Source organism: Xylona heveae, assembly GCF_001619985.1.
Source record: "Xylona heveae TC161 unplaced genomic scaffold L228scaffold_6, whole genome shotgun sequence".
Lineage (NCBI taxonomy): Eukaryota > Fungi > Ascomycota > Xylonomycetes > Xylonales > Xylonaceae > Xylona > Xylona heveae.
The window spans coordinates 1,264,509-1,284,917 of NW_017264198.1; the positions used below are offsets into that span (position 1 = coordinate 1,264,509).

The following is a 20,409-nucleotide window of genomic DNA, read 5'->3' on the forward strand; positions in this document are numbered from 1 at the left end:
AAAAAAAATTGTTGAGAGTTAGTAAAAATTTCATTATTCAACTACTTTTATATACACATCTCTCGTTCTCCTTTTTTTTCCAGGAATCCCGTTTCCGTTTGTGTTCCAGGATAACTAACTAACAGCGGGAGAGGGATAGATAGCTGTACAAAGGAATACAATATATCCCCCATCAGCCCAGACTTTGGTATGTCAAAAGTTTAATAAAAATCAAGGAGAATAACAAAAAAAGGGAAAGAAAAGAAATATGACCTTGTTTGTTGTCAACATCGTACAGGATGTACCCGATCAAATACAGCTAAAGAATAGACGTGAAAAAGAAAACAGCGAAAAGAAAAGAGCTGATCCTTGATAAACGCCCAAACCATCCCATCAAAAGTGAAAAAAAAAAAGACAATCATCCAATTTCGTAGAGTAATCCATCACCAAAGAAATGAAATGAAAGCAAAATAATAAAGAAAAGAAATAGAAAAAGTAAAATGAAAAAGGTTAGTAGGATACAGGAAAAGATCAAAGGTAAGTTATAACCGATGAAAAGCGCGTGCTTGGGTCCCATATACCGTGTTTCCAGGCCACGTTACTCCGTATAAAACAAGACGTAGAAAGAAAAAGAAAAGTACCAATTGCGCGACATTCCAAGAGACCAAACATTCGAAGCAAACAATTGGACCCAAAACATATTTGTTCCGGAAAAAGAATAGAAGGCGACAAGACCAGATGTTGCTTTCATGCAACTTGGCAAGAGATGAAGGGTAGTCTCATACCTCATATGCGTGGAATAAAATTTGCATACTGAGGCAAGGAAGAAAGGATACCAATAAAGTCTGTGAGACACATAAGTCTGGTATGTAGGTGGATAAAATCCGCAATGAGACTGCGAAAGAAGAAAATTCCGGCTGGTCTAGCAAGGGTCCATCCGTACGCTGCATCAAAAGTATGCGCAGGGAGAAGCCGTAAAGTGATGGCGCGGCACCAAGAGAAAGGAAGAGAAGAAGGCAAGAAGAATAAAAGTACACGGCCAGTGAGAAAATATTCACTGGCGATCAATTCTTTGAGCCAGACTCGAGGCGTGCCTTGAGAGCTTTCAGGTCGGCCAGCTCCTTGTGGAGGCCCGCAAAGATGTCTCCCATAGGACAAGCGTCCTCGAGAATATTGCGATGGGCGCGGAAGGGTCGCACAAGGTGCCGCATAGCGAGTGTTGTGGTACACGTCTATGTAATTGCAACACATATTAGATCCGCAATTGAGAATCAATTGGATTGACAGGAAACAGAAAGCTTACCTCGATTCTTGAAACCTGGTGCTCGACGAAATTGACCAGGAATCGGTCCGTGACTTCACCACCACGACTCTTCATCCGTTCCAAGATTGCTGTCTCGGGTGCCTTGAGCTCCGTTGAGCCGGGACACTCCAATGTACTGCAAAGCATCTCTAGCCGTAAACTGATGCTCCACAGATCCCAGACCATCTGTGTGTCAATGGTGAGTTGACTATCCTTGCTCTTGCTACCAGGGTTATTTGCTGCCTGAGCAGCTTCGGCATCTGCCTGCTGCTGCTGCTGAACAATCAGGCGGCCCGCCAATGAATGAGGGAACATAAGATAGACATATTCGGGATTTTCGAGTCCCTTGAGTTTACGCTCACCCAGTTCCTTGACCTCAAACCCTTGGCTACTGAGAGATCGAAGCTCGCGCCGAATGGCTTGACCCATCGCATCATCGTACATTGAATCTTCAGAGCCGGTGGACGCTGTGCGGTCTGATTCCGAATATGCTTCTAGAGTCCTTTGGATCTCAGTGATGAAGTCTGAAGAAACGGTAATTTGACCGCCATCTGCAACAGCAGATATTCGTGAGGCTCGGTTGACCATTGGACCGAAGTAGTCCATCCGGTTGGTAATGGGGTCAGGCTCGCACACGGGACATCCCCAGTGAATGCCCATTCGTACCGAAAGACCGCGGAAAATGACGTTGCCATCAGCATCTTGGACCTCTTGCCCATGTACACTATTCAAAATCTCGCTCGGCCAAGGCGCTTCCAGTAACAGACTTTGAACGGAGAAGCACCATAATAAGGCTGATGTTGCTGTCGGGAAGCACACCATGAATGCGTCTCCCTCTGTTTTTACTTCGTATCCACCAATGATACGAAGCTGCCGGCGCATAATGGAGTTGTGGATCTTGATTGCAGAGCGCATAGCAATCGGATATGTCTCCCAAAGAAGCGTGGAGTTTTTAATGTCCGTAAAGACCAAGCTTACATCGCCAGTGGGGGCTTCGACTTCCTGATCTAGCCTGGCTAAAGTGGAATCGTTGACAGCATCTCGAGGCCGTTTTCCACGCTTAGACGAGAAGACCTGTTCATCTGGCGAGCCCAAAGGTCCCATAGACATGCTCTGGGCACGATTACGAGCCCGCTCTCTCTTTTTCAAGTCGCCAACACCAATCATGATAACCATGATCTTGCCCGTCGCGCCAAATGCAATGGCAAGATCCCGCAATTTTTGCGCTGCCCGCATTAGGTCACCTCGCTCCTGACGAGCAATGTCAACCGCAACGTCTGGGGTAAGATACTGCCACAGCTCTTTTGACGCGATTAAAACCATCTCATCCTGCTCCTTGAGCGTTATCTGAGAAACGTGCGGCGCAGCCATCACAGCGGGCATCAGCTGGGTGTATCCAAATGCACGGGATACATCCAGGACATCGTTGAGCTTTCCCTGTCTTGATACGTAGCCACCCGCCTCCCGGATGCGCTGGCGCTCACTCGGCTCAGCCGGGTCATGCTTCCTAGTAAGGATCCGATAACCGCCTTCGGAATGAACAAGCATTGCCTGTGCGTCACCCACGTTTGCAACATATAACTCCATCCCCTGAAGGAACAGCACGGTGGCAACGCTTCCCGATGCAAGATCATCCGAGCTTAGTATGGGAGCTACAATGGAGCCTCGATGCCCCAGCTGTGAGCCTCGAAGCTCCTTCTCATCCATGGACTGGCTGGCAACAGTGGCCAAGTCCTTATTCAAGGCGAGGAACGCCCGGCGTAGGGCATCGACTGGCGTTTCCCGCAGGCTTTCAAGGCGTTTAAGCTCTTCGCCAAATTGGAACGAAAAGTTTTCTTGCAGAAACTTGGCAACCTTTGAGCCGCCGCTTGACAAGGCTTGCCCGTCAAACATTCCAAGAAGCGTCTCAGTCTCATGACCACGGAATTTGGGGACTATCATATCGATGGTGGAGAGATGCTCATTCCGGCCAAGACTGTCCGCCATTCCGTACGTCATGGAACCAGCCAACGAACCGGATGTACGGACTCTTCGATCCTCTGTCTGCTCGGGGACCGAGGGGATCGTCAAGGTTACATCCATTAGTCCAAGGACTCGAAGAGACGTGAGGGAGTTAAAATTGGTAAGATCGCGGCCTTCTCTAGCACCGCTAGAACCATAATTATATGAAGAGGGGTTGGGCTTGATTTCCAATCTCTTGTTGCCAGATAAGTTGAGATATTTCAGGTTGTGATTCCAGTTCCAGTTCCAGTCATACGGCCAGTTTGAAACATTGTATTTGAGCGAATTACTGCCCACGTCCAAAATGGTAAGCTTGTTGACCTTCCCGAGCTCCGCAGGCAAAACTTGGAACTTGTTTGCATTGATGTGAAGGACCTTGAGAGAGCTGCCCTCCTCAAAATCATCTGAAGGGAGAGACGAAAGTTCGTTTCCGGATACGAAAAGCTCTGCGAGATGAGGCCAACGTCGAAGGGACCGCTGCGGAATATCATAGAGCTCATTATAAGAAAGATTCAATATCCGTAATTCGGGCAGCAATGTGATCTCGTCAAAAACGTCGTCAGTCAAGCGATTGTCCGCTAGAAAGAGGTGGCGGAGCGAGCCAGCAAATGTGCTGGCAACCCTTGTTGAGAAACTCGAATCCTTTCGTGCGACGGGAGTTATCATGCCATCCGTCGGCGTTCTCGAAGTAGTTGAGGTTTTTCTTCCGCCCGGGCCATACATAGACGCGATCGATCCTTTGCGGTATGAGGTGGCTGGAGAGCTTCCAACACTGAGCAACGTAGATGAAGCATGACTCGGCCGTCGCGCTTGGAAATCTTCGAGTTTTCCAAGTTCTTCAAAACTCGGGCTCGATGATAGCGACGAAACTCCTCCAGTAGGATTTGCAAGATTGTTATTTACGCCTGCCTCCAGCTGCGACAGCGGTGGTGGCTTAGGGAAGACATCGAGCACGTTGGAGCAGACGTTGAGCGTATCCAAGCGAAGAGCGCACCAAATTTCGGAAGGCAGCTTCTTCAAATTATTTTCACGCAGGTCCAGGAAGCGTAATTCTTGCAGTAAGCCGATTTCGGCCGGAAGGTTGTTCAGCTGATTCTTGGCCAAGCTCAAATGCTCGAGCTTGCGCAACTTTCCGATTTGCGGGCCAAGCGAGACGAGATGGTTGTTGTCGAGGATCACCCTGGTCAAGTTGGGCAATTGCTCAGCAAAATCGTCCTGCAATTCCGACAATTTCGCCGACGCAATACTCAGTGTAGTCATTGTCGGAATTTGAGTAGTAACTGTAAAGCGGGTGACTGGATTATGGTTCAGGTAAAACGTCCGGATCTTTTCAAATGTACCGGTGAAACCGGGCACCGAGTTATGGCCAGCCATGAGCTGCTCCAACTGTGGTAGTTGTGCGACAACATCAATGTTGGAGAGGGCATTGTATCGCACATCCAGTTCCTTGAGGCTCGAGAGCTCTTTGAAACCCTCAGGGAAAGACCCAGTCAAACGATTGTTGGTCGCCCAAAACCGCTCCAAGGTGGTCAATTGACCAATGTCGGGCAGATTCTTGATGGCATTAAAGCTGATGTCCAAATCGACCAGCGATTTAAGACGACAAAGGAAATCGGGAAAAGATTCAAGGTAATTCGATGAGAGGTTGAGACTCCTTAATTGGGTGAAGTCGCCAAAATACTCTGGCAGGTACTTGAGCTTATTGTTCGCCAGTTTGATGCTCACGAGGCTGGTGAGCTTGCTCAGATCGGCATGCTCCAACTGTTCCAATTTGTTGTTTGAGATATCCAATACTGTGAGTCGACTTGCAAGACTCAAACTGGGCGGAAGGTGCCAGGCCTCGTTGCTGACATACTTGAGCTCGCGCAGATTGATGCAGCTGTGAATGAAGTCTTTTGGTACATCGAGCGACAAATTTCGCGAAAGATTTAAAGAAATGATTTCGGTGGCTTTCCGATACAGGGTGATGGGGATAGTGATCAGGTTGCGGCCCTGGAGGTCAATGTGACTGAACTTCTGCATCTTGCTGAAGCCTGGGTCGCGCTCGAGGCTGGAAAACCCGCTCAGCTTAGCAGGTACAAACGTGAAGCGACACAAGTAGCTATTATCCTCTCTACCAATCTCATCAATGTGATCTTTGCTCGTGTATCCTGCCTGTTCCAAAAGCCGCTTCTGGATTGCTACCGGTCTCTCGCCCGCTTCCAATTGTCGCTGTAAATCGTGCTTGCGCAAGATGATCTGATAATTCCCTAGCTCGTCTTGGAGAAACGATTTTCGGCCTAAAGTGTGGAGTATCTCCGTTGCGGTACTGTTGAGGCCGGTGGAGAGGGTCGCAAACGTGGAATCAGCACGGAAAATGCGGATGCAGTACTGATGGCCATCGTCCACGTCTTTATGTGGAATGCCGGCCTCATCAATCTCTGGCAGACGACTCATGTTGTCATCTCCCACCTTCTTGACCGCCCAGCTGTCGGGCGCATCCCAAGCGCCGCTTCCGCGGGAGGCATTAACCTCAAGTATCTCAGAGCGTTGTTCGTCAGTTGTCGGACCGCCGGCGAACACTTCGCCGTCCGCTGGATGTAACGGTGGAGGTTGAGTGACGATTCCTTCCATGCGGCTAAGGTCTGTGTCCAGGTCGAACCACGAATTGATCGCCTGGCTGCCTTTACGGCTGGCAAGGTCTTTACCGGTTTGCACATCGGAGCTCAGTCCACGTCTAACAGCTCCCTTAAGACGCCCGTGACCAGGAACCTTGGGAACCATAGATTCCTTCCGTGAAATTGGCGCCGGCTGACCATGATCTTGAGACCCGGGTTTCAGAGTGATATCCGAGCCGGCCAAACTGGGGCCCCGGCGTTTCAGACTTCCCGTGGAAGATTCTAGCCTGGAAGGTTTTGGGGCCATGTTCTGGTTGTTCTGGTTGTCCACTAGGGATCTAGTGGAGCCGGGAAGACTGTTGAGCTCATCGGCAGCAGCACCTTTGTCATCTTTATGCCGATTCCCGCGCTTGAATTTGTCAAAAAGCGAGCGTTTGCTCGCGTTACTTTGCATTCTCATGTTGTTCATTGGGTCACGATTCGTAGCACTGTAGGAACTTGGCGTAGGACTTGTTGCTCCTGAGGCAACTGAGGCTCGGGAGCTGAAAGCTGGATGTCCCTTTAGACTTAGTGCCGATCCATCTCCAACACCTGCGGTGCGCAAAAGCTCCGCGGTTCTTTGATCTCGAGGAGGTGGTTTAGCGTCTTCTTTACTCTTATGGTGCCTGTGCAAGTGAAATCTGTGAGAATGTTGATGGGGTTCACGTGTGGAAGAGCCATTGTTCCGATCTGCTTGATTATTATCACCCGCGTACCGGTGTATGTCAGTTGAGGAAGGAGCCTCCCGGATTGGTGCGTCGCCGTAATTGGGAATGTCCTACAGTCCACCATGCATTAGTTGAAAATCAAGGGAAATTCAAAATATTGACAGCAATTCGGGAAAACACGTCACCAAAATCTCACTCCAACCGAATCAAACAATTGCCTTCCAGTGAAGGTCCTGTGAACATCTGGATATTCCTCCTCCCCCAAAACACTCTTTCAAAGGAGATAAACCGAAATGGAAAGCTCACCTTAAAATCTTGGAACACCCATGGCACAACATCACTAGAGGGAAGAGGTGTTCGTGGCCGGGAACCGAACGGCGATTCTGATCGACTCATGGAAGGTTCTCCCAGAAAGTGGTCCCGCCCACGCTGTGACTGATTTGAGTTTTCCTTTGCCGACATGGGAAGGCTTGTATTTGAGCCCTGACGAGATTCTCGTCCGGACTGGTCATCGCCGAACATGCCATGGAGCTTTCGGTGAATCCTCCCTGTGCTTCCTCTGGAGCCTGTGCTACTCACGGTATTTGCACTCGCCACAGAGGGTCGCCGGTCATCGTTCATATCGGGCGCTTCACGGAGAGTCGGAGGCTTAGAGCCTGGGTGGATTGACGGAGATGATGGGAGAGATCTTCCAGCTGCGCCGTTCATAGCACCTCGATGGCTTGCGCCTTCGAGGGGAGCCATAGATAGATCAACAGATGATCGAACACGGTTCGGACCAGCGGCAGCGCCATCTCCTTGCTGGTTTTGTGACTGCCCCGACCGTTCTTCTGCTGCGGCACCGAGCTCTTGGAGAGCTTGCTGGTAGTTTCCAATGTCTTCCTGCATCCTCAAGTCCCGTGGCGATACTTCGGGGGAGCTGTGTGAGAAGTAATCAGGCCGGGGATTCATCGCACCGGGTGAAATAGCTCCGTCGTCGACATTCCTAGAATAGTGCACACAATGGGGAGTCAGTCTGAAGCGTCCAGCAGCATGGTCGAGACCAAGGACGACAACACAGAAGCTTGCTGGAGGCGAATGTCTCAGAAGCCGAAAAGACGCTCAAATGATCAAGGGCTCTGAGACCGCGCATCATCAATGGTTTTGTGATGCAAAAATTGCCTTTAGCATCGATCGGCGTTGAGTCGTGGAAAGAGACATGGCTTCAAGGGTGATATCCGCTCAATTCAGAAGGGTCTTGGGTATGATAGAATGGCGAATAGCTTGGGCGCGCTTTGGGATAGCTTCAAAGGAAAACAGAGAAGGCAAAACGGAAAACACTTACTGCGCCTTGCCATTTGGATCTGTCTTTATAATAGAATGACGCGAGGAGTTGCCACGAAAAAGTGATCTGACAGTGTCCTGCGAACGCCAGCTGCTCGAGCTCTCGCCGGAACCATGGCGACCCTTCAGCCCGAGCTTCGTCATAATCGTGGAGTAAAACTAGCTCAAAGGCGGCGCATTCAAGCAGGCAGCCCGCCACTTGAAGCAAAGAGCGGGACTGTATATATTAAAGGGCGATAATAATATAAGAAATAACACCAGCAGGAGCGATAGCCCACTGGCGACTGAACGAGGGTTCAGGATCGGACGTAACGATGCGTGCACGGCTCAAGCATTCAATGGGATCGCTGGGCCCGGTCACTTAGCGAATCGAGCTGCCCAAACGAAAGTGAGCGTCAGACGGTGGCTCTGGGACGGCGAATCGAGCGAGGGGAATGGTGCCGAGACAGGTGGAACTCTTGTTCAAGCCTCACAAAACTCGCAACAAAATGGATCGATGCCAACAGCAGAAAATAACAGGAAAATGGTGATGTCTGCAGCCAATGGAATGATAATGACGACGGTAATCAAGACTTCGAAAGGTCTTGTTTCCTCCACCGAGGGCGGTTGCGAGTGGGAGAGCCAGCACAAGTCGGGAGAACGGATAAGGTTGGGTCCAGTGCGGAGATTCGGCGGACTGATTGGATTCGATTGACTAGATCTTGAATCGATCGATTGTTTTTGATCCGCCACAACTTATGTACTGGCCATGGCTCATGTCATCAAACAGCTAATCATAAAAAAAAAACTCGCATTGGAGAGTGGAACAAGGTAAGAGCAGTAGGATGAGCGCATGATTGCTCTCCGATTCCCCGTTGAAAGGCTCCCTCTTACAGCCCCTCCACCTGTAACTTTATGGGCGTGTCTGCTAGGCGGAGACTGAGCCTTTCTTGGTTCCTCACCTGGGGGAGTGTTCCTGCTCGAATGGCTCGAGGTTATTGGCCTCTAAGCTGAGCATTGCAACCAGGGCGAAAGTGGCGGGAATACGCAGCAGTCTAGTAAAAAAGTCGGTTCGAAGTCGAATGAGATGCGAGAGCCCCAAAGTCAAAACGCAACGAAGGCGACGAATGTTGCCTAGAAGGATGTTGCTCTAGTCAGCCTTTTCTGGTATAACGTAGCAGCGTGCAATTTTGCTGGTTCGAAAACCAAACAAGTACCAGTTTTGAACTTGATAAGTTGTAGACTGAGCAGCATGAGCCTTGATGTTTAGCTGGAGGTCATTAGATGATCGAAAAGTTTTGTCCTAGGATGTTATAGCTTCAGTCATTGCTGCCATTTGATTGTTGAGACCACAGTGGATTGGAATTAAGGAGAGTTCAGCTGCTCAGCCTTTGCAGATTGTGCAGCTTAGATGTCGTCTTCGATTCTCGAGCCTCTCATCGTCAAGTGATGTTGGAAAGGTCGCCTCTTGCTAAGTCTGTAAAGAAGCAGAGGTCAGGACCAACGTCAGATAAATGATCGTCCAGTGTTTCAATAATCTTCTCTACGTATCAAACTGGAATTAAATTGCTTTGCTAAGTATTAAACCTGACGCTATTGGTGTTGCAATTCATCCATTATTATCCGCTGGGCCTGTGCTACTGAACCATCATTCCTTTTGCGGGGCACGTCCAACATCACGATGCTTGTTTAAACTTGCTATGAATCAATATGGCTACCAAGAATGAATTTTTCCAACATAAAAGGTGGTTAGATATCGTGCAAGCGAATTCTCCAAGTACAACAATATTATTCTCTGTACATGGATCAAATATTACCTTCGTAGAGCAACATGGTAAGTGGACGCCCTGGAGGAGAGAAGGCGGGTTGGTGGGGTAGACTTGTGCATGCACAAATCCGTGCACAAGCGAGGATAATCTGCACAATTCTCCGTCACAAGAAACAAATCCCATTGCTTGACTCACCATTTACTCTTTCTCTTGTTTTTCCTCTGCGTCGATACCCTTTAGCAGCAAACACAGGTAAAAATCCGGCTCTCTAACCGGTCTCTGTGACTTTTTTTTCTTTCCCGAAAACTGCAGTCATTTGCCAAAGAATTCAGATTCGAACTTTGCCCCGCCCACAGATCGGAAACCCCACCATGGCGGACCTGACCCCTCAGGAGAAGATTGCCCTCATTGGGGAGAATCTCCAGGAAATTATGAAGCCGGAGATTATCGAGGATGTGATTGTCAAGCAGAATCGGCCTCTGGTCCTCTACTGGGGTATGTTGGCAATGTCTTTGCTTTTCGTGATATTTTGGAGAGTGTTTCTTATGGGTCTACAATTATTCCAATGACCTCTGCATTTCCTCCAAACGACATGCCCCAAGACATATGATTGACGAATGGTTTTCCCTTTAAATAGGTACCGCAACAACTGGGCGACCGCACTGTGGCTACTTTGTGCCCATGGTGAAACTGGCACAATTTCTGCGTGCTGGTTGTAGGATCAAGATCCTTCTCGCCGACATTCACGCCTTCCTGGACAACCTGAAGGCGCCGATTGAGCTAGTCAACTACCGCGCCGAATACTACAAGCAGGTCATTGTGGCTTTGCTGACGGCTCTCAACGTGCCGATTGACCGACTCGAGTTCGTCCTGGGAAGCAGCTACCAGCTTACTCCCGAATACACAATGGACCTGTTCCGACTCAGCTCCGTGGTCTCAGAGCACGACTCGAAGAAGGCTGGTGCTGAGGTCGTAAAGCAATCCGAAAATGCCCCGCTCAGTGGTCTCATCTACCCGCTCATGCAGGCCCTCGATGAGGAGCACCTTAAGGTGGATGCGCAGTTTGGCGGTGCCGATCAGCGGAAGATCTTCGCTCTTGCGGCCGAAACTCTTAGCAAACTGGGCTTCAAGGAGCGCGCGCATCTCATGAACCCCATGGTGCCCGGTCTCGCGGGTGGCAAAATGTCAGCGTCCGACCCTGACTCCAAGATTGATATTCTTGACGCACCAGAGGCTATCAAGAAGAAGCTGAAAAAGGCGTACGCCGCACCCAAGGAAGTCGAGGGCAACGGCGTCATTTCGTTTGTCGAATATGTCCTGCTTCCCGTGAGCGCGCTCAAGACCGGCGAGCCCAAGTTTGTCGTCGAGCGTCGCGAGGGCGAGCCGCTTGTCTATTCCAACATTGAAGAGCTGAAGAAGGATTACATTGCCGATATTGTACGTTTCTCCCAACCTTCCTTTTTGTCTTACACCTCGATACTTTGCCAGAGACAAAAGTTCAATGCTGACGATATAAAACTCTACAGCTCACTCCCCAGCTCCTCAAGGCTGCCGTCACCGCTGCTCTCACCACCCTCCTCGAACCCATTCAGAAACAATACCAGGCCTCGCAAGCCTTCCAGGAAATTGAAAAGAAGGCCTACCCGCCACCAGCGGCCCCGCAGAAGAAACAGAAGAAGCCCAAGGACAAGGGAACCAGACATCCTGGCGCAGCCGCAGCCGCCAACGGCGCGCCGGTCCAAGCTCAACCTGACGGTTCGCTCAAGGGCGACAAGGCAACCGAGTTGAGCGTAGGCAAGAGCGCCGAGGAGGCCATGGAGAAGCTGGATCTTGCGCAGAAAGAGGTCCAGCAGTCATGATCAGTATATACAGTAAAAGGAGATGAGCCATGAAAGCAAACAAAAGAAACTTCCAAAGATGTGGCCACTGGGACAGTATGTAAAGGGCCAAAGTAGGAGAGAAGAACTAAATATGCAAAATTCTTTTGCAAATTTGACTCCATCGAGGGGCATTTTACACTGCTTCGACCATTCCTCGATCCATCTCAAGCGTTCCGTCAATTATTATGACAGCTCCCATTTATTTTTGTGGCGGACCATCTGTCTCCCTGCATTTCTTTTCTCTAGCTGATAGATTTCCCCTTTTTATATAAAAGCATCTAAAATACGTTAGGTAAATATCACGTGTCAATGAATAAAATACTTATACTTGATTATCATAACTTGGGGCTCTTTTCTTTGAAACATGGTTGTATATTATATAGCTAGCTTAACCCCAAACAGGAGGGCTCACGCACCCAACAAAGAACGAACAAGAAACAAAGTCACCCCTTCGAATGAAAGAAAGAAACTTCATACGGAGTACTTCAACATCTCCCTCTTGACTCCCCTCCTCTTCAAATATGACCGTGAAATCCAACTGTCATGATACTCTGGAACAGCCCCAAGCATACAAGCGGAGAAGAACACGTTCTCCCCCTACCGATCAACCTGAAGCTGGAATAATGGCAGACAATGCAACAGCTGATGAAGATGCACAGACACAACGCAAACTAAAAGAGCTCAACGAATCTACAATCAGTGACCTGGAAAAAATTGTAAACGATGATCCGACCGTAGATCTCTGGCTGTCCCTACGAGAAGCAAGCCGAAAATACAAAACCGAGCGTGCCAACATAGTGGAACCACCTGCACCCATTGATGCGGTGCCCGACGGTAAGTCAACGACTCTTTCCTCAAAAAGAGCGAAACTGAAATATTGACTTAGATCGATTATTTTTTAGAAACAGCTTCTTCAGAAGTGGAAAAAAATCGCCACATCGCCCTTCCAAAACACATTTATCCTCCCGAGGAGGGCGACGTTTCCATTCTGTGGCCTCTGGCAACTAGCCTCGCCGAGCTACTTCAAATTTCTTCCGCATCTGCAGACACGACAAAGGAAGAAAGAAGGGCCAAATCAAAGGAAGAAACTTCCCAACGTGGTGAGGACAAACAGATCACCATTTCACGTGCTGCGCTCTCAGATCTTCTGAAACGCGGCGAAGTACTTTCTCAGGTGCTTCAACGGGCCGTTGTTCGGATCGCACCAGACATTGTGGTCAAGGTTTGCCGCGGCACCGATGTCACTGAGGCGGCGAACCTCGCACACATTCATGCTTGTACTTCGCAAACGGATAAGATAATATCGGTTCCTGAAACTCTGGGAATGATTCAAATCGGGAAACGGTCGTATCTGTTCACTACGTTTGTTCCTGGCGTACCTCTCGATCGCGTCTGGGCAAATCTGACATTGGCCAAAAAGGAGCATATCCAGCAACAGCTCAACTCCTTTTTTCTTGAGCTCAGATCTCTTCCACTTCCTTCAAAAGACGGTTTTCTGGGAAGCGGAGATGATCCATCCTCGTTTCATTGTCAAGATAGGCGACGCTGGCTGCGGACAAGCGCTGGTCCTATAGTCAATGAAGCCCAATTCAACGACTTTCTTTTGACCGAGGCTCACGCTCATCCGACACTCGTGGAGCTTATACGTTCGTGTCTTCCCGAGAATCATCTGATTGTGATGACGCATGGGGATTTGCATCCAAGAAACCTCATTGTGAATAATGAAGAGGATGTAAGAATATCTGGCATAATTGATTGGGAGTCTGGCGGCGGATATCCGGAATACTGGGAATACGTAAAGGCTTTTCACATGGCGTTGTTAAGTAAAGATAAAGATTGGCATCTATTTCTTCCAGAGACCGGCATTGGTACGTTCAAGGAGGAATATGTAAGAGACCGCTCCATTGACAGGGCGGTGAATTGAATATAACATAATGATTGGGCTCCCTTATTTTGGCGTCACAGTTGTCAAAACAAATTGGTACCTGGTCTGTCCATTCTCTTGGTTCCTGAAACTTGTCACGCCCAATGCTGACATCGTTGCTTAAGGTGAATATTGCGAGAGAAAGTCTTTCATTCTTATCTCTAAGATCTTAGACATCACAAGCTTTCCTGCATTTCTCGTTCGTCTGCTATGGGAGCATGAGCCAGCTACGGAGACCTCCGTCACTGGACCCGGCTCTAAACATTTGTTTCCGAATTTATCTCTCTCCTTATCATCTCGAGTCATCCAGATAATCCTGAATCCGAATCTCATATGCTCCACTTTCCTGCGTGACATCTTTTACTCCCGCAGCACTTCTAAACGCTAAGCTTCTTCTGATATTTTGACCGGATATAATTCATGCCCGCCGCGTTTTCTTCCAGGTAGCCTTCCCTTTTGAGGGAAGCAATGGCCTCCATAACCCAATTCTGGCAATTCCACCCTTTCCTGTTACCCATTGGCACATACTTGAGCAAGTCAGGCACGTCCGGCCATACATCGGCTTCTATGCGCCCAATCTTTGGAATCTCGGAGAGACTATCAGACAAGAGCATTCGAACGGCCCGGCTATTGTATTTAAATTCCCCACCCGTGCTGCCCAGCGCTTCGAAGACCATTTCATTTCCGTAATCATCCATCGTATAAAGGGACCAGTGTGGTACGTCGTCCGGGGAGCTTTCATATATTGCGACGTGTAACTCGGCCATTGTTGGCAAATGAATGTATTAGATGGAAATCGAAGTGAGCCGCGAGCTACAAATGAAGGAAAGGTCACTATCAAGTAAGATTCAATCTGTAAGTTTCTGTTCTTCTCGACTAACTTGTAACGTAGATCAGTTTGCAGAATAAAACATGGAATGCCGTGAAAAGAAATATGGGACTCCAAGGCCCTTTTTATCTCAAATATTATAACTTCATATCATAGATGGCATTACGATGACAATGAGGCAATTGCAAATATAGCAATCTACAAACACTCTGCTCACTAGGTAGCTACCAATAAGCGCCTGAACATGTTTCTACCCAGCGGTTTGAAGATTGAAAGGGCCAAACCAAGATGGCTAGCAAATTGCAACCAATCGGCCAAAATTTTTTATTTAGATTTACAACATCTAAAACGGCAAGACTATTTTGTAAAAGTACGATTGGGTGCAGAAAGACAACATTGTGCTTCCCAGCACATTGTAAGCGCTCATTTGAACCCGAGCGCTTGAGAAAGGAGAATCTAATTATATTCCATGTGACTCCATGTTTCTGGTAAGCGCTCTTTTCATCCGCAATTTTCCCAGCAGCAGATACTTTACAACGAAGCCACAACTTCCCAATGGAGTGTCGCCGGTTTGTCTTCGTTATCATTGGATTTCTGGAGGAGTTATCTGGTATTTTTTTGACGCCGGACATGGAATGTTTACAGGGTAGTTACAAGGTAGCAAACTAGCCTATAGTACAGTGGGGAATATAAACGACCGAACGAGCAAATCAACGAATAATAAGAGTCAAAGGAGCTTTGCCTACTTCAAGCGCAACGCGGCTAACAGCTGCTTTGATAGCGCTAACAAGCTTGACAAAGTATAGCAAGGAAATAATTGCATGTAAATGCCAGGACGCGTGGAGCAAGAGAGCAATAAACAGGGACTAGAAAACATAATAAAATCTTCCCGTTCACAACGCAACCAACATGTCAGTTCAACTAACAGCCACTTTATCGACTGGCTGAATGATTATTAGAAATATTTTAAAAAGCCCTTTACCCCTTCACTGAAATCTTCATTTCGGTTTTAGTTAATCTTGATATCAATATCTTCCCCGCTATGAATAGACCTGTATTTCCTAAACATATAGAAATTAAACAAAGGGGTAGAGATAATCATTCTGTCCGCCAAATCCAGACGCCCATATCCCGATTTACCCGTTCTATGAATACCAATTCCCATTGGATATATGCAGAAGTGACATGGTTATAGATAATTTCTAGGTGGGCAGTAATCATCAAAAACAGCCAGGGACCTGGACCTGGATCAAGCGCGATCATATATATTCACTAATTGCCTTTTCTTCGCTCCAGGACTTTCATCACATCCGCGGCATTGTTTACATCCCCCTTCTTCTTCTTTGGGCCGCGCTTGCGTTTTTGCTTCCCGCCTCTTGCACCGGCTCCATCACCGTCATCCTCGTCGTCTCCGCCGCCAAGTCCAGTCCAAGCGGATAATTTGACTTTAGACTCATCCATGTCTTCTTCATCATCCATGCGGCTGCTGCCGAACCCGAGATCCATGTCCTCTGCGTCACGATCATGGGCAGCTTGTTCAAGCAGTCGCTGTCGGCGGCGGGCGGCCTCTCTTTCTTTGGCTCTGGTTTCGGCGTCTTGGCCTTCTTCGTCGTCATCGTAGCCTCCAATAGGTGCAATAGACGAAGCCTTTTTGAGAGCCGCGAGGATAGCAGGATCTTTGAGGGGATTTCTAGACTGTGACTCCTCGTCGTGTCCATCTGTGGAGGCAGTGGGTTTGGAGGATGAGCTGGCAAAGTAATCGATTTTCTTTGTTGCGGGCTGTTCGTTTGTAGGAGCCTTGGATGATATATCTGGTGATTTGGAAGGTTCTTGTTCGCTAGGCGACGAAGAAGGAGATAATGTAGGTTTGCGTTCCTGTTCTTTTGCAGTAGTCTCTTCTCCTTCTTCTTCCGACGAGGATGAGTCTTCGTCTCCGAGATCCGCAAGAGGATCGTAGTCTACACCTGCGTCTTCAAAAATATCTCCGTCATCGTCATCGTCTTCTCCAGTCGTAGGTACAGCGCCGGGTATATGCGAGACGTCCATGCCAAGTGGTTGCGCGTCTTTATCTGGCATTAAAAGACCATTACTATTGTATTGCGCTTCATCGTCGCGTGCAGCTTTGGAAAAGTGCCTATTGCGCGAATCGTCTTCCTTGACACGTCTGACTTTCCGTTTCACATTTCCGTCCTCGTCGACTGTAATAAGTACTTCTCTGCCCTTTTCGTCGCGCTCGATTCGCGACGTGTTTGGCTGGTTTCGCTGCTCGCCGACTTTACGAAATTTGGGGCCCAAAGACGGCTGTGCAGCTTGTTCCTTTGCAGCCTGCCTCGCTGCTTTGAGCTCGGCCAGGATTTGATCTCGTGTGCGCTTTCTTCCTGCAACGGTTGGGCCACCGGGGGGTGGCGGTGGCGCCATTTCGCCCTTTTTCTCTGTCTTTTGTTTAATCACAGGCGCAACCTCTTGCTCTTCGAACTTTTCGAATTCATCTTCGAGGTTTGCGGCTTCTTGCTCCTTCTCCTGCCGCTCGGCTTCGGCGCGCTCTTCGGCTGTACGCTTGTCGTTCAACACGTCTTCACCACGACGTATCCGCTCAAGAAGCTTAAAGTCGAGTCCTTTGATTAAATGTGTGGATTGAATGTCGCCGCCTACAAGCTTATCCCGGAGACGTTCGAAAGTGTCCTGGTCGATTTGTCCGAGTTTCATCGATTCCTCGAGCGCCTGAATCCGCGCAGCCTTGTCTTCTACATCATTTCTCTCTGACGCCTCGCGGTCGAGTGTCCGGTCGCGGTATCCAGTTGGAAGTTTTGTGCCTTTAGGCGCGGCAGACGATTTGAATTTCTTTAGAGGCTGGCTTTCCCGGTTCCGCTCGGCGAGTTGGCGCGCAAAGTCGACGCCAGTAGAGCCCCCTACGGAGCGGCTAATAGGACAAGTTAGTTATGCTTGGCAACGCACTCGGAGAGAACAGTGTCAGGGACTGGGTCAGAGTCGACTTACGGAGTCATAGGAATGCTCGAGCGCATTCGAGACCCGAGAGTTGCGGAGCGCGGAGTGGCCGCTACGGGTGTTTTGCCGCCATCTTTTTGTTGCTGCGTGCTCGGGTTCTTGAGCACGAGCCTGCGGAACTGTTGATTATCCATTGTAGGCGAAAATACTTGAAGCCGTTATGCTTCCAACCGGAAGAGTTGCGTTCAACTTACGTTATTATTGTCGTGGAAGACGAGAGACATACGTCCGCATGGCCCGTGCGCTTCACTTCAAGATCTGATAAGATGCGATAACCTTGATCCTTCCCCGGAATTGACTTCAACTCTTGGTGAAGCTACGAGTATGCATTCTCTCATTCAGCATAAACAGCAAGTTACTCATGCTCTTCACTGGCATTATTGATACAGTTATTTACTATCAAAAATGAATTACAAGAAAACAAATTTATTGAAATTTCACTTATTCATCTCTTTTTTCTAGTGTGAATCCACTCTGAATTTTTCTATAAAAGCTCGCTTTTCTCGTGGGTAGTTCGTCAACAAGTCTATCATCTTGCTCAATCAATATCTTTTATAAATCATATGCTCTGAAAGTTCTCTTTTATCTTTACTTTTGGGGCCCAGATTCTTCTAGGACCTCTTATGTTCCGCTGAATCACGTCATTCATGTCTATTTTCTAATGGAGCTTGTAGTAGCATACAATCAATCCCAATAACGTACAGAATACAGATATCGAACGCCGAACATCAGCTAGGTTTCGAGGGTGATGTTTTTTCTTTTATATCAGCGGTTTCTGTCGCTCATTCGCAATCCAAAGCAAAGAGAAAAGTCTAGATGAGAATGGCCTATATGCAGCGCTGCAGCGATTTCAGCAGCCACCTCAAAATCATATTACTTTTGCACATTGTTTCTTTCTTTAGGAGATTCGAGAGCACTCAGGATACTTTCTGGACTGACGTAACGGACTACTATGACACCGACGATGATCATAGCTTCAAGATTGCGCAAGCCAAAGTCCGTTCGGAAAAGCTCTATAGAGATCCTCTACGAGCGGACATTCAGGGATTAACTAGACGTCAGACCATCCAGCGTACGGTAAACTTTGCAGACGCCATGGTAGACGTAACCGACAGCCTTCAAGATGACCTTGCTGCTTTTGCAAAAGGTGAAATTTCCTTTCGAGCAAGCGTTTTCTGACATGGCTTTCTTGCTCGTGAAACTGTTTCGATGTCCTATTTAACTGCTGCTGCGGGCATTCATGTTCTATTTCGCAGTATCTTACCTGCAGCCTTTATGGATCTGCGCTATTACAAGAGCAAGCTTGCCTCAAGTGTCAACAGGGCATTTTCCAGTACTCTTTCAGAAGCTCCTAGTTTGACGGGTCGTCGTATCACACTCTCATTACTTGGCGCGGAATGAGACCAACTCCCATCCAGATCATTAGGGAAAACCTCAAAATTTGCTACTCTGACTGCTAATATTAAAGCGCTTTGCTTGCTTCTGAGAGCATAATGCACTTGGTAGACCAAGAGGCAAAGCCTACCATGACAAGTAGCCATGGAAAAGCCAGCGAAGGAAAAGCCCCTGGCGAAAAGACCAAATAGAAAACGCATTTATCTCTTCTGATATCGTGCGAGCATCCGAACTTTCTCCTGTCTCTACTGGTCATTAATTGATCAGAAGTGGACCCACGCAGTTTCCCACGTACCACACAATCGCCAAAGAAATCAGACAGGACGGGGAAGGTGACAACGCAATTGGTACGACAAGTCGCCATGTGGTTAGACGATGCATGGGCGAGAGAGAATAACAACGCCAGATCATCAAGCCATAGAACGCCCCGCGAGCGAAGCCGACCACACATCAAGATCAAGGCAACATCCAGACTGATAGTAATTATTAGCCCTACAAAGCCGATGAACTCGAGCCTGTTGATGCAACACTATCAAGCATCAATTGCATCTCCCTATTAGAGAAAGTCTTTCCTAGAATGAAATCAAGCCACGAGACTCGGTTGCGATGAAACATGCAATAGCTGATCTTGCACAGCTATACGTGCACGGTTCTGCTCTACACTAAATTTAGGGTTAGAGTTAGGGATATTATCCCTTGGCTGATGAACTTGAGCAGTGTATACGTCTACCTACAATGAGTCAAGGTGCTACTATGGGTTGTTCTATTGAGAGACTTACTAAGTTACTATAGAAATCTGCACTGTCAACACGTGTATTAGAGAATCCAGCAAGCAAGTTGATACAAGTTTTAAATGGACTCAATTTGACATTCCAAACATTGCTACTATCATACTAGTTAAGACCAAAAAACCAAAAATATACTAGAAAAATACAAACTGTTACGCATAGTATGTTAGTAGGTTAGGCGACGACCACGACCACGATATAGAGTCGTCATCGTGGACTACGTTACTACGTAGCAATCAAGCTTCTTTACACCCACTTACTTTGTTTCTCGTCGTAGGCCATAACATTTATATCAAGAGAAAAACAAAATATATGCTAGGTGTAGCTTGGCTGCTTGGGGAAAGAAGTTTATAGGATTCTTAAAGACAGGTCATTATTAGCCTAGGGCCTAGGCATTTTGTAGTAGCAATAACCATTAATTAGAATAAATTCTTTTGGTCAAAATGTTTGCAGACCCTGAAAAGCATTGTCCAGAGTCCAGACCAACCCAAGTTAAGTTGGTCTGGACTCTAGTCTTTTGCAAGAAAGATCAAAGACCAAAAACCACTGACCACCGGTTGCTACCACGCCCAGGCCGCCAGGAGACACTCTTGACCATAAGACAATAATAACATAATTAGATGATGCTACTAAAATGAGAAGATAATACCATTATAGGATAATAGTAGCATTTAAAAATAACTAGGTGAGTCCGTGACCTAAAAGTAAAACGGCGAACCACAAGATAAAGTCCAATCAGAAGAGGACAAAAATAAATCATCAGAAAAAGCTTCCGTCCACGATCACATCATTGAGCAAATGGGCTACGTCACCGCATACAAATGATACCGGTAAAAGGCTGCATTGAAAACAAATAAAATGTAGATAAATAAACAAATAGATAGTGGGATAAATAAAAATAAATATCAACAGAAAGGGAAAAAAAAAAA

At 47.7% G+C, this 20,409-nt stretch overlaps 6 protein-coding genes across 6 annotated transcripts; 2 read left to right on the plus strand and 4 right to left on the minus strand.

Moving 5' to 3' along the window:
* Positions 1-1,043: 1,043 nt before the first annotated feature.
* Positions 1,044-7,208, minus strand: L228DRAFT_211570 (PP2C-domain-containing protein; the record flags this gene model as incomplete). The annotated part of the gene is made up of 3 exons (XM_018329901.1): positions 1,044-1,211; positions 1,283-6,697; positions 6,894-7,208. The coding sequence occupies 3 exons, from the start codon at positions 7,206-7,208 to the stop codon at positions 1,044-1,046; spliced, it is 5,898 nt and encodes a 1,965-aa protein (XP_018187936.1).
* Positions 7,209-9,876: 2,668 nt separating this feature from the next.
* L228DRAFT_230804 (tyrosyl-tRNA synthetase) lies at positions 9,877-11,846 on the plus strand. Its single transcript, XM_018330547.1, has 3 exons — positions 9,877-10,153; positions 10,296-11,095; positions 11,185-11,846. The coding sequence occupies exons 1-3, from the start codon at positions 10,030-10,032 to the stop codon at positions 11,515-11,517; spliced, it is 1,257 nt and encodes a 418-aa protein (XP_018187937.1). The 5' UTR covers positions 9,877-10,029; the 3' UTR covers positions 11,518-11,846.
* Positions 11,847-11,953: 107 nt separating this feature from the next.
* Positions 11,954-13,772, plus strand: L228DRAFT_283534 (hypothetical protein). Its single transcript, XM_018336124.1, has 2 exons — positions 11,954-12,372; positions 12,441-13,772. Exons 1-2 carry the CDS (start codon positions 12,060-12,062, stop codon positions 13,460-13,462), a joined length of 1,335 nt encoding a protein of 444 aa, XP_018187938.1. The 5' UTR covers positions 11,954-12,059; the 3' UTR covers positions 13,463-13,772.
* On the minus strand, positions 13,534-14,373 carry L228DRAFT_248062 (hypothetical protein). Its single transcript, XM_018332779.1, has one exon. The coding sequence runs from the start codon at positions 14,227-14,229 to the stop codon at positions 13,840-13,842; it is 390 nt and encodes a 129-aa protein (XP_018187939.1). The 5' UTR covers positions 14,230-14,373; the 3' UTR covers positions 13,534-13,839.
* Positions 14,374-15,179: 806 nt separating this feature from the next.
* On the minus strand, positions 15,180-17,455 carry L228DRAFT_261558 (hypothetical protein). Its single transcript, XM_018334344.1, has 2 exons — positions 17,289-17,455; positions 15,180-17,211 (listed from the first exon to the last, which is right to left on the minus strand). Exons 1-2 carry the CDS (start codon positions 17,429-17,431, stop codon positions 15,564-15,566), a joined length of 1,791 nt encoding a protein of 596 aa, XP_018187940.1. The 5' UTR covers positions 17,432-17,455; the 3' UTR covers positions 15,180-15,563.
* A 545-nt stretch (positions 17,456-18,000) lies between these two features.
* L228DRAFT_261559 (hypothetical protein) lies at positions 18,001-19,762 on the minus strand (the record flags this gene model as incomplete). Its single annotated transcript, XM_018334345.1, has 8 exons — positions 18,001-18,310; positions 18,374-18,511; positions 18,562-18,583; positions 18,988-19,207; positions 19,427-19,440; positions 19,472-19,493; positions 19,587-19,614; positions 19,741-19,762. The coding sequence occupies 8 exons, from the start codon at positions 19,760-19,762 to the stop codon at positions 18,171-18,173; spliced, it is 606 nt and encodes a 201-aa protein (XP_018187941.1). The 3' UTR covers positions 18,001-18,170.
* Between the last annotated feature and the right edge of the window lie 647 nt (positions 19,763-20,409).

Coding starts and splice junctions, on each gene's coding strand:
- L228DRAFT_230804 (XM_018330547.1), top strand. CDS start 10,030: ATGGCGGACCTGACCCCTCAGGAGAAGATTGCCCTCATTGGGGAGAAT. Junction 10,154..10,295: donor GCCTCTGGTCCTCTACTGGG/GTATGTTGGCAA, acceptor CCCTTTAAATAG/GTACCGCAACAACTGGGCGA. Junction 11,096..11,184: donor AGGATTACATTGCCGATATT/GTACGTTTCTCC, acceptor AAAACTCTACAG/CTCACTCCCCAGCTCCTCAA.
- L228DRAFT_283534 (XM_018336124.1), top strand. CDS start 12,060: ATGACCGTGAAATCCAACTGTCATGATACTCTGGAACAGCCCCAAGCA. Junction 12,373..12,440: donor CATTGATGCGGTGCCCGACG/GTAAGTCAACGA, acceptor ATTATTTTTTAG/AAACAGCTTCTTCAGAAGTG.
- L228DRAFT_248062 (XM_018332779.1), bottom strand. CDS start 14,229: ATGGCCGAGTTACACGTCGCAATATATGAAAGCTCCCCGGACGACGTA.
- L228DRAFT_261558 (XM_018334344.1), bottom strand. CDS start 17,431: ATGGATAATCAACAGTTCCGCAGGCTCGTGCTCAAGAACCCGAGCACG. Junction 17,212..17,288: donor TCGAGCATTCCTATGACTCC/GTAAGTCGACTC, acceptor TTGTCCTATTAG/CCGCTCCGTAGGGGGCTCTA.